The sequence below is a fragment of the Brachycentrus maculatus genome, unplaced genomic scaffold (assembly GCF_059751285.1).
Source record: "Brachycentrus maculatus isolate JH-2025_06_01 unplaced genomic scaffold, ASM5975128v1 h1tg000526l, whole genome shotgun sequence".
Classification (NCBI taxonomy): Eukaryota; Metazoa; Arthropoda; class Insecta; order Trichoptera; family Brachycentridae; genus Brachycentrus; species Brachycentrus maculatus.
In genome coordinates, this window is record NW_028281272.1 from 20,972 (window position 1) to 33,893 (window position 12,922).

The 12,922-nt window shown below is 37.6% G+C and overlaps 1 protein-coding gene across 1 annotated transcript; it reads right to left on the reverse strand.

Moving 5' to 3' along the window:
• Window positions 1-577: 577 nt before the first annotated feature.
• On the reverse strand, window positions 578-10,689 carry LOC148301743 (cathepsin L 2-like). Its single transcript, XM_088272781.1, has 3 exons — window positions 10,558-10,689; window positions 9,199-9,344; window positions 578-818 (listed from the first exon to the last, which is right to left on the reverse strand). Exons 1-3 carry the CDS (start codon window positions 10,687-10,689, stop codon window positions 578-580), a joined length of 519 nt encoding a protein of 172 aa, XP_088128907.1.
• Between the last annotated feature and the right edge of the window lie 2,233 nt (window positions 10,690-12,922).

The window sequence follows — 12,922 nt, forward strand, 5'->3', positions numbered from 1 at the left end:
CTTCGCAGATTTTCGATAGTTTAACGAAGTTAGCTATTATCATTATGAAGCTTTTTGTTAGCTTCCTCAAGTTTTTGGTTCCTTTTAGATATATTTTAGTTTTATTGTTCAAGGTCCTCGCATTATTTCTGCAGCCCCATCAAAACAATCTTCGATATTTTTCTATATTCCTCCCTCAATTGCAATAACTATCTTTTAATCCGATCGTGCTACTCGACGTAACTCACCACAACATGCTTCAGTCGATTGGTCAATTCCTCTTTGGTAAAGGCCGATTGCTACTCAGATTCGAAAACTTTATTGAAATCATGATTGGTTTACCCGAAGCTTACAGCTAGATTTGGGTCTTATAATAACTGAAATGCAATCAATCCCTTTTGGCAGTTACTACATAGTTCGATAGTGTTCGCATGGGAAGAGTATATTCGAGTTTGCTCCATTTATTTATAAATATTGTCTATACTGTTTAATCAATTGCATGCACAAAGCTGATTCTTTTGAATGTTATGTTGAATTTATGTCTGCAAATTGCAGACTAATCTGCTGTTGTAGATTTGGATCAGCAGAAGATACAAAATCATTTGTTCGGATAATATGCGTATGTGCAGATTCCGCATGTATTCCCTGTCGCGAGTCTGATATATCCTTTTTCTCCCCATGCTGTTCCCCAACTATTCTTGGCAACCCATGCATTCTCAGCGATTCCAACCACTAAAACATTGTGGTTAAGAGTGGTCTTGCAGTTGTTAAACACTCCTGAAGAGTAATGCATCCAATTGTTAGAATCGACTGCAGCGGAAATGGGCTGTTTGGCTAAGGATTTTTATAAGTCACTGCAGGAGCTCACGGATGTTGACCCTGATATCTTGAATGACCCAGCATTTAGCTTACATTCTTGCAAGAAACCAACATAAGGGTATTGAGTCTATAGTGCGATTCCTTGAGACTTCACATAATCAAAGCCATAATGAGCAAGTCCCCCATTGCAGCCCAAATTTCCAAAGGACGTCGAACAATCAATGAGTTGCTGTTCCGAGAAGTTTTAGAGTTTATTATTGATTATTTTATTGAGCCCTTCAAGTGAGCCTGCAGCTGAGAAAGCCCAGCAAGCCCCACAACTTCCTTGGTTGCCTACTTCAGTGACTGCACCTTTGGATTTCCAGTCAATGTTGGCTGCTGTAGGTTTAAAACTAATTTCCTATGATTGAGGAATTAGATATTATCCCTTGGGTATGACACTTAGATAAGATTGAGCAAACTAACTAGCCTCCATCGCTGTGAATTGATTGATCCCCATTCGATAAGTTTGGTGCAAGGATCCCTCATTATGATTCTTTATTTTGGCAATATTCATGACATAGATAAGTTATCTGTAATAGTTCTAGTACTAAGATTCGTACGATATTCCGTAGATTTACTTCCATTTGTTGAAGTCAGGTTCGGTCAGGGCAGAATTAAATTTGGATGTTAAATCTATAGGTAAGTTCCATGCTGCAAGGAAGATCAAGAGGAAACTCCAGAGCAATTTACTCATATCTAAAAATATATCTACTTGCATTATCAAATCTAATATAATCTAATTATATATCAGGACTATGATGATATCATCATGATGATATGTGACGATATGCATGACGATATCGGATATGCATGACGATATCGGATATGCATGATATCATGGTATGATGGTATGCAAGGTGGTGGTATGCATAATGATATTGTCTGATATGGATATGTTATGATATCAGGATGATTACTATTGATTTACTTTGTAGTTACGCCGAAGCCAATCCCAATACCTTTCGTAATGAGAACTTATGAAGATTCAAATAGGCAAATCAATGTTTTTCATTATTGGAGGAAGTATTCAATAAACCATGCTACTAATGGATGATAGAATGCCTGATTAAGCAAGGATTACTTGGAAGATATTGATGAACTATGTATGAGTATAAATTCATTGAATTATAATTTTGTTTATGTGGATGATATGATTTATTGGAATAAATAGCGATCATTTTCCTGAGTTTTGTATGCAAGAATATCCCTTAACATAATACCCACTCAAGCAATCTATGCAAGAACTGAGCAATTGAATCTTGCAATTGGGAATTTCTGAGAAGCACTGTCCATAATCTGATGTCTGACCTTTTGTGCAGCTCAAGCACTTTCCTTGGGTATCGAACTCCTTGCATTTGGGAATGGAAATTCGATTTGAATTAACTCTTGACTTGCCATACACATAAACAAATCCAGATGAGATATAAATATCGAACTTGACATAATACTTAGTGGAAAGTTCAGTTGATACCAAAAATCGATATGCTGAATTCGATAGTTTCACAGCAAGCAATATGGTCGGATTAACCACTTATTTCAATGACCCGGCAGCAATTCTTAGCAATTGTTGAGCCTGAGTAACTTAGTTTGTCGTTGATAGTGGTGATTTGGGAATAACAAGTCGAGAAATCGGAAATTGAACGCTATTAAAATTTGATCCAAACATGCTTGCAGTGCCTTATAATTGTTTTTGGCTTAGAACTGCTAAGGATTTGCGATTAAAGATTATTTAGCTTATGCGCGATGAGCTTAATACATATGCCTTTACTTCTGATTCTGACTACAAAAGATATAGAAGTCTGGGATTGCGAAGTGACTGGAAGGACGATTTTATGAGTTTCATTATTGAATTTCTGCGAAGTATATTCTGAATTTTATTAGAATTCGACAATTAGATGGATGAGGGGTACACAGTTGTGGTAGAATTAGATTTAGCGTTAGATGACGTAGGGGTTGAAACAATCTAAGGAGTGAAAACAATTTGAGGAGTTTCGAGTTGCACCACTGTTCCGTCTGAGAGCGATTGCTTTGAAGCTGAGGCCAAACGAAGGTCGCCTTTGAAGTTCTCATAAACTGTGAGAGTATACTTATCTTAAAGGGTGACGAAGGTTATTCTGTAATTAAAGCCGTTGACGATTTGTACCTCGGCCTCTGTTATTTCGGCTCCTGCGAGTGCGGGGTATTGGCTTCTCGCAAAGTTCACCACTTTCAGATACCTTTAGCTGGCTCTATCTCGAATTGGCGAATAGGCTCCAGGCAGATTACTGTTAATTTGAATTTATGTAGTTGAGCTTTCTATAATATTCTCCTAAGATTATTCACTAAGTGTGATGCTTCTTGCATTTGTATTGGTGACGTTAATTGGCAATGTAATGATAAAATCTGTGAAAAGATCGTCAACTTTCGTGCCATCAACATAGTAACCTAAGAGTTTAGCATTATTCGCAATGATATTAAATTCCATGTACTCGATATCAGAGTATGTGACCTTATAGTATTTAACATTCCCACTATTCTTAAACTCCACAGATTTAATAGGCAATTAATCAGCAATTCTACTCTTTTCTATGATTTGTGGATAGAGTTCAAAGAACACAGGATCATTGTTGTAGTTATAGTTTTTATGTGCAACAATTTATGGCGTTTTGAAAAGATTTAATAGATTTGTTTTGGTTGCAGATGTCAGGGATAGATCACCTGTCAATGGTCGATAAATAGTTACTTTATACTGGTCAGGGAAGACTTAGTAAGTGAACCGATAATTGATGCCTGATACTGTTTGGCTTTCAACTAATCTCAAAATTGCACTTTTCAGTTATATAATTTGGTCACGAGCATACTTCTCTGCCCGAATATATTCTGGATCTCTGTATGATGCGAATTGACTGAAACCTCCAAGAATAGTTTGTATGCCTGTCGGTTGATTGCTGACTGGCTGTTGATTGACAGAATTGAAGTATGGGGAATTAACGATGAAAGCATAATTTTTAAACTTTACGGATACTGTGTTTTATTGTCCGAAATAAAATAGGAAATAGCCATTGCTCCTGGCCTCTACTCTAACCGTCATTAATTGGAATTAGGGATATTGACTTCTAACTTCCTCGAGTGCCAGGTCTAGCAATCTCAATGATTGGGAGAATATGCTGATCGATTGGGTTTGCTCGGATAATGCTTGCCTTTGGAAGTCTGCCCTTGAAATATTAACTCGGATGACGGAATTGTTGTTTGCAGTTGTGTTCATGAAATCTATCAAATACGAGCCGCCTATCTGAAAGACTTAAAAGTTGTTCAAGATAGCAAAACTACTTTTTAGCAAGCCTACGATATGTACAATGTTGGTTGGTCTTAATAACAACTAGTTAAACTGAATTTGAGATAGATTGTTTTGTCTGTCCACAAAAGCTGTGGCCTCATAATATTTCTGTAAGCTTTTTACAAAGTACTGGATTGTGACGTATGTTCCTGTAAGTGTGGACATATTGCTGGCTTTGAAGATGCTTTAAACTGTGAGAGAAGTGTTTTGCTTTAGAAAGTAATCGTTCACGGTCACAAAGTATGACCCGTATTGTTCAGTTAGACGATCTCTGATTTGTGTTTAAGCCAATCTTGTTGCATTATCTGCAATAACTGGAGCTGGGTTTAGGTCAGTGTTATTTGCCGCAATTGCTGACCGCACGCAAGACTGATTAACGAACACATATCCATTTTGACATTTGGTGCAGACAGGGCCAACAGTGTAATTGAGGCATCCTGTAATCCGGGTGTAACAGAAACCACTAACTAGAATCTAAGTTCCAAGGAGACAATCAGTGCACTTTCCTTGAGTTTCTGAAATGTTCTGACATGATTCTACTGCGGATGCCAATAAAAGGACCAGAAATAAAGTCAAATATTTCGACATAACTTATGAATTCAATATAATTAATGAAAATTAAAAGCCTTTATATGATCAGCTTTAAAATATTTTACTGGAATTCCGCTTAATAAATGCCATTATTCCAGAGAGCAAATATACTGAGGTATTAGAAAATAAAAATAACTGCGGTCCAAAGAATCGTATATAAAATTATTTATAGGAATAACGGTTTAACAGTAGGCTTAGTTATTGGCTCTATTAGTGTTAGCCGTTAATTTTTATGAACGAAAAATTCTTCCAGAGGGGTCTTTTCAAGTAATTAAGGCAATCATTCAATTTGAGGGTTGTCAGACTCAAAGTGTGTGATTCTGCTGTGAGCCGCCGATTATTTTCATCAATTTAGATATAAATAATAATATGCTAATCTCATATGCTAATATAATATGCTAATATAATATGCTAATAAATATGCTAATATAATTTACACGCATAAAAATCATATATTTTGGGATTATAATCGTTTACCATTAAACTCGATTATAAAGACAATAGAAAGATCCGATGAATAGGCAATGAAGATTTATACTAGATAATCAATCATAATCAGTTCTTCTTAGGCTTCTTCTCAGTTTACTTTCGCTTCACCTTTTTCTCGGCCTTCTCCTTCTGCTCCATCTTGAGGAGACCTGCTCCGGCTAGCTTCACATTACCTAATAAAGCATTAATGACCTACTGCTCTGGGAGGCCTCGCATGTGGGGTTTCTCGCTTTCGGTCAGCTCGCAGGCATTCAAGAAGTAGTGCAAAATATTTCTGGCTGCTTTGCCCTTCTTGAGTCCTCCTGGAACCAACTTGATCTTGAACCGATTTTATTTAATCGAATTATACGGTGCACACATCACCACTAAATTATCATACACGTCTTCTGGGTGAATTTTGCCTATTAGCTTATTTAATTCTGCCAACTATGAATCCAATATCTTTTCATCGATCTCTTCTTATTCCTCTTATTTCTGTTTCTGTTATTTTTATTTTATTTGTTATACAGTTAGTTCAATTTCTTGCTCTTCTTGGCCCTCTGATTCTTCTTCCTCCTCTTATGCTTCGAATTCTCCATCGGCATTTTGTTTTTGTTGTTCGTCCTATATTTAAGCATTGGAGTCATCTTGAACTTCAGATGGCTTTTCTGGAACTTCAGATGGCTTTTCTTCCGGGACCTCGATCGGGTCTTCTGAAGAACTTGATGATTCCTCGGCCTAGCCTTTCTTCTTTAAAAATAAAACTTTATCAGGATTTAATTTTTATGATATTTCCTCCTTTGACATCGTGCTGAGATACTTCTCCATTCCTTTTTTTTTATTTTTGTCCTTGCCTCTCTTCTTGTTCTTGGGGCCATTGTTAATGTCTTCATCTTCTTCCTAATTCCTGAATTGCTTCATTTATTTCGCCTAAATTAAACCAGAAATGTACCCCAATCATCTTCATGATGATTTCCCGTTCCTCTTCGTCTTGTTCTTCCATATATTTCTCCAGCTTCTTTAATTTATTTCGGTTTCTGGTCTTTAGCTTTTGCTCCTGATGCTTCTGCTTTTGCTGTTGCAGTAATGCTTAATTTTTGCTTAGCTTTGCCTGCTTGTTGACAACATTTATGGCCTTTTGCTGCTGATTTTTTTATTTCTCATTTTCGGATGCGTTTGATTCACTCCCATCGGATTCATTTTATGGTTCTTAGTCAAGCTTCTTCTCTTCTCCTAGCTTTTGAGATTCTGTTCTTTTGAGAACTTCAATGGCCTCCTTATCATTCTTTTTGCCCTTTGGTCCCTATTTATTAATAATTTATATACTTTGGCTTTCGTGGTGTCTAATGTTATAATGGAATACTATTCAGCCCCTTAGTCTTCAATGCCTATTTGCTCGGGTTCTTTGGCTTCCTAGCTTTTCAGTTAATCTTCATGGACTTTCCTATCGTTAAGATGCCTCTTCACAGATTATTGGTCAATTTTGTAGAGGATTGTAATTCCCATTTACATTCGATTTGGTTGAATAAAGTTCTTCTTACCCCTAATCATGAATGACCCGGTTGGTAAATACTCGCCTGTTGGAGCGGATTTGGAAACTTGATCATTATTCACCCACCATGCCCCTGATAGTATCTTTGTATCCCATGCCTTTGATCGACAAATCGTGAAAATGGCTGCTTCTTCGAGAGTCCCTCTTGGAACTGAGATACTCTTATCAGAATTCTTTATCACTGTTGATGCTGCTCCTCCGTAGTCAGAATGCATGTAGAGATCTCCAGTCTTCATGTATCTCTTGACGAGGATTTCATTTTGATGGGAATCTCTTCCTGAAATCACGAGATATCCTTCAAAGCTAATAAACCAGTAGAACTTTTCGAACCAAAATGACTTTCGAGTGGGCACACTTTTGGCGAGTTGTTCGTTTTTCTTCTTCTCAATGATCTTTTTCGCATCCTTCTCTGCAATTTTGAGAACCTGCTCACTCGCTTCCTTGGTCCTAACTTATTTTTGATAATTCTTCTTCTTATTCTCATAGTAGAGGGTTGCATTTGTGAATGCATTGTAGTCGATGTTGATTTAGACCGGGAGCAATTCAAGCATCTGATCGTCATCGACTGGATCCCCGAGTAAAATAGTCACCTGCCTCTTGCCGATATCCAGGTCATGTATCATATTTGCAAGAGGGTCACCATTTTTTTTACTTTCGGAGACCATTCGCTTGATATTATCCCAAGAGTAGCCATTATCTTCCATAGTCTTGACAATTTTGATGATGGCCTAGACATCATGAATGTTCTTCTAAATGCACTCGGCCTTGATTTTATAAATGTCCTGCTATTATTGTAGCTTTTTGAGTCTCCCTTCCTGATCCTTCTTAATTTGTTCATACTTCCTCCAAGCTATTTCTTCGAACTGCTCCTCAATTTCCCCTGGCAGAGGTTTCTTGAAATATTGATAATATTCTTTGACTGCAAGATCAAATGTCGTAAAGCAATGCTTTTCATAGTTCTTCTCCAGGGTGACTTGCGTGTAGGAGCTGTATTCGAAATAGTTTTTTTATTTTTATTCCCCTTATTTTTGTTACTTTGGCTACTTTGGCTGCTTGCTGTACAAGTACCCAGTATGATCGGATTTGAGAAACTACTTTAAAAATTTATAAGAGATTTTAGCAGCTATGGTGACCTCCTCAATTTCATTCAAAGTTACATCCTTCCCAGGGTCAATATTTTCCTTCATTAAGATAGCATCGATGACAGCAGGGAATAAACAGGGAATAAGCTTAAAGACAATGTCTCGCAGTTTATTGCCTTGCTTTTTGGCATTCGCTTTTTTCTTTTTTTTTGCATTATTTAATTATTTTTAATTTAAATCGATGTCGTCCTTTGGCTCAAGCTTATTGAAAGTCTCGATGATCTTTTATTCACTAACATCTATGTTCTACATATATATATGAGCAGCATATTCAAATGGGTAAACTTCGCCGACGGCTGTTTTGACCTTGTCGTTGAATTAATGGGAACGTATGCATTGGAGAATTTTGTAGTTGTTGTCTGTGAGGATGATATTCCCTTGTGAATACAATTCTAAAATCAAATGATTTGCATAGGCCTCTGTCCCAAAAGTGAACACCACTACCCTTTCAACACCGACTTGGCGAATGCTCTCCAGCCTCTTTGAACGCAAGAACTTCCTAAATTTCATAGTGAAGCCTGAAGGGATTGCCTTTTTGTCTTCCTTTTCCTCAACGCTGTGAAATCTGACACCATTTTCAATGAGAAGGAGTGTTTTTTCCTCGGATTTGGTCAGCTTTATGATATACGTCGAAGGATTCACATCATAGATATTGGTCGCTCTAAATTAGTATTATATTACCTCATTCCGATAAGCCTTTGCATATTCTGGACAATGGCAGCAACGTCGAGTGAAGTGAACCTTACTTTAGTCTTAACTTTCTCCATTAGTTTAATAATAAAAGAATTAACATCGTGTGTTCAGGATGAGACATATAAAATGCAAATATTTGCAGATGTGAGCCCTGCAGGCTTTGTGCAAATTATAAAAGAATTAGACTGCCAATGAGTAACTACTACTGATATTCTAATCAAATTCTTTTATTATTAGGAGTGCATTTAATTAATGTCAACAAATGATGCACCCTGATAATTAATAATATTTAATTATTCAATATTATTGATTAATAATTTATGACGATTTCTATGATTATATGAATATGATGTGATAATATTGTATGGATAATAATATTATATGATGTGATGTGATAATATGGTATGATAATATGGTATGATAATATGGTATAGCAATTGATGTGTTAATAAATCTCATGATTTAAAACTCATAATTTCTAATCTCCAAGAATGACAGCGCCGATGCGAACAGATAATCAATTCAGATTCCGATTGCGCTTAAGCGATTTATCCTTTGCGGTTCTTTCGCAGCTCTATTGGTATGCCTCATCTTGCCTCCTCCAAAGATCACACAAAACGACATCTGTTATGTTGATCAGACATTTAATTACACTTAGAAATAGAACTCCTAAATTCGCAATAACGAGCATCACAAAAGAATATTCATACTTGTCGCCCAGTTTATCATCGACTTTTTCACTCTATGCAATATCGCCCTTTTTTTGCTAAGGTTCCAAAATTTTGCCATGATAACCTGGATGTTTCTTTTTTATGTGTGCCGAGGAGCTTTGTTCTTGGTACATTTTAAGTTATGCAGAACATAAGCAAGTTCCCTCTTCCTGAGGGAATGTACTGGGAATACCAGGGCGTGCCGAGTCTTTCAGTTCCCTACGAGATGTCAAGAGATTTCTTCTACAGCGGACACACAGGCTTCATGGTGGCAACACTCGAAATTTGGTCAGCCAAATCGAGAGTAATGAAATACTTATGCATGATTGGCATATTGGCAGTAGTCTACGTGCTCAACATTACCAGAATCCATTATTTCATTGATATTTTTGGGGGATGGCTCTACGCGCGTTGGTTCTTAATGATAGTGTACGGTAACCTCGTGATCTTCGATAAAGTGATTTCAGGTTTTCTGACGCTCATCGAATAATGTTTAAGAGAACTGAGCAAGTGTTCGTGGAGCGAATGTTTGGGAGGACTGTTAAATTGCTGTTGTGGAATATTTGACTGAGAGTCAAAGCATCGAGTTGATTTCATGAATGAGTATTCAATTATTCAAGTGACTATGCTAATTTATGATCGGACATATTATGATAGCGAACATAATTGAATGACAGAGTGGGATATTATAAGTGGATATGATAGTATATGTATGGATGTATGTATGGGTGAGTGTGAATAGGATTATGTTGATGGGATGCGATATGTATGATGCGACTACGATTAAGTAGTTGAATAGCTGAAATATTATCAATTTCCCGTATTTTTGAGGCTGTCTAGAAACTTCTTCAACTCCTGCGCCTGCACTTCGATCAGCTTTTTCTATTCTTCGCATCGCTACGTTTCTATGATCTTGCGCTCCAGGATCTTCTTCTCCAGGGAGGCCTTCTTCGACAGTAACTCTATCCGAGTGTTTTAGAGAGACCGCGCTTGCTGTTCAAACTCTTCAACCGAGCGCTACATCTCATCCATCCCTTACTCGGACTCTATCTGCTTTTTGATCCCATAGCTCACCGAGGATTGGTACAGAGTTTGATAAGCTGCAAGTGTCATGACATGCTCGTCCCGCACACGCATCAAAAGCAGGCCCCTTTCTGGGCAATTGATTGTGACTTGCCTGACCACTTCATCGAAGGCTTGCCTGAAAAGTTATTATCTGATTGGGCAGATGCCTTATGGCCTAGCTTGCTTGTACTCGAGTGCCTCGTCGAGCCTGTTCTTGAGCTTCATGACATCATCCCTGGAAGCATTGGTGTGGGAGACATACTGCATGAAAGACTTGTCATTATCAATGGTCCAATCCCTAGGGAGAATCATGCTGTTGAGCACATCTAGGATAGTTGTTGAAATACCTTAGGGGCTCGGCTTGCTGTCTAACACTTTTTGACTGGTTTTGGCTTTGTGATAATCGTCGATGTTGCCCGAAATTTATATTTCGGCTTCGTACTTTATTAGCGAGAAAGGCCCACCTAATTTATAAACTCGATACCGTTTTAGTCCTTCATCTTCGTATTTTGAAATGCAGTATATAAGTCAGAAGTTATATATTATGCATCCTTTATTATTAACCGATATGTGGCATCTGTGATATCTGTATATGCGACTATGTAGATGTATATGGATCTGTATATGTATGTATATGCAAATGAGTATATATTGAGACTGGAATGTTTTTGGAAGTTCGAATTTTGGACATGAAATTTATCAGATCTCGTGCATACAAGAAGTATTGGATGGGCTAGTCTTTTTCTGGTCCTTTCTTCTCGATGTTTAATCAGGCTGATATATTTTGTCTCATTCAGGCTGATAATAATTCATAGTCGCCCAATGCTGGAACAAAAATTACTTCTCGTAATTATAATCTGCCTCATTGGTTCCATTAAAACAGTAGACGCTTCTGAGGACCTACTCACCACTCCTGATCTATTGAAAGCTGCTAATAACTATTTCGGATGCCAAATTTGGGAGAATGAACTCTGCACCAAATGCTCAGATCATTATTATTTCAACAAGAATGGGGTTTGTTGTGAGGTCAAACCTCAATGTCGAGTTTTTAATGTTGATGAAGGCATTTGTGAAAGATGTTACGAAGGATATGAAATTTTTGATGGCCAATGCGCCATGGCTGATAGCCTATCTTCGATCAGAATTGGCTGCAAAGTTTGGGCAGAGGGAGTTTGCACGTAATGCTCAAAGAGGTGGTACTTTGTGACTTCGGGATTCTGTGCACCAGTTTCAGATTATTGTAGAACTTGGGATCTTAAAGGAATGTGCGATTCATGCTATATCGGCTTTGTTGTCCGCGAGGGACAATGCGTTAAAGATTCGAATGAGTTTACTCCTAAAAAAGATGATCTTTGCTCGAAATGGAATGGGCGTGTTTGTGTGCAATGCTCTCCTAGATCATATTTCAATAGTTTCGGCAAATGCACGGCAGTTAACGATAATTGCCAGACTTGGGATGAATTTGAGGGAGACTGCTTAACCTGCTACCTAGGCTACTAAACATCAAATGGGAAATGCATTGTGTAACAAAATAACACACCACTGGACCAGGGATGCGCAGCTTGGGATTGGTAGAATCGCTCATGCATCAAATGCTCGTAGCGATGGGTCAAAATGGATGGAAAGTGTGTGGCTGTTTCTGCCAACTGCAAGGCTTTTCATTCCAATAATGGCACTTGCAATACTTGCTATGAAGGATATCGAATAAGCGAAGGAGACTGTGTGCTGACGCCAAGGGAGAAGCCGAGCGATCTCGGATGTGCAAAATGGGATTTGAATGCAAAAATATGCCTGTAATGTTCTGAAAGATGGGTCATGGATGTAAGTGGTATATGCTATACTGTCGACGATTTCTGCTAAAAGTGGAATTAAAAAGGCTCCTGCACCAGCTGCTATCAAGGATACTATCTAGTATCTGGCTTCTGTGAGCTCAGCAATCCCTTTTGTAAAACCCAGGATGACAAAGGGCTTTGTCTCACTTGCTACAATGGATACGTGAAGTATCGTAATAACTGCGTCGCAATGTCAAGTATTGCAAGCATTGCTCTATATTATAAGGAGTGCTGCCCATAAAAGTTGGTGGGGCTGAAATCTGAAGGGAGATTGTGAGCTAAATTGATATAAACATCGTATCTTTTTTCTATTATCAGCCTTATCCGTATCAGTTTTATTGCGCTTCATATGAAATAAGAATTTATTTAAGAAAGAGCGAATTCTAGGATAATTAATCTTTAAGATTGGACACAGTTTTTTTTAGTGATTTTGTGTAAGATCGTTGGATCATTTTGCTACTTGGGATTGTTGATGGATAGCTTTTTATATTGATTTGTAGCTCTTATTTAGAGAAAAGGATGACAAAGGATAGCTAAGGAGAAGTGCAGAATGAGATAATTCAACATTTTAAGGAGATTAGTTTGGGTTTGAAACTGCTGAAAATTTAATTTATAGAATAATGGTCACTCTTTCGACTAATTAGGCCCCGAATGCAAGAGAAACTCAACTGAGATATATTAATTTCGTATAACAGTCCCATTATTCTCTGCTT

Excerpts from the sequence above, each read along its gene's own strand:
- LOC148301743 (XM_088272781.1), bottom strand. The coding sequence starts at position 10,689 with ATGATTCTCCCTAGGGATTGGACCATTGATAATGACAAGTCTTTCATG. Across the intron at positions 9,345-10,557 it reads AGGCACTCGAGTACAAGCAA|AGTGAAAAAGTCGATGATAA; the intron begins GCTAGGCCATAA and ends GATATTGCATAG. Across the intron at positions 819-9,198 it reads TTGTGTGATCTTTGGAGGAG|CTTAGCCAAACAGCCCATTT; the intron begins GCAAGATGAGGC and ends CTTATAAAAATC.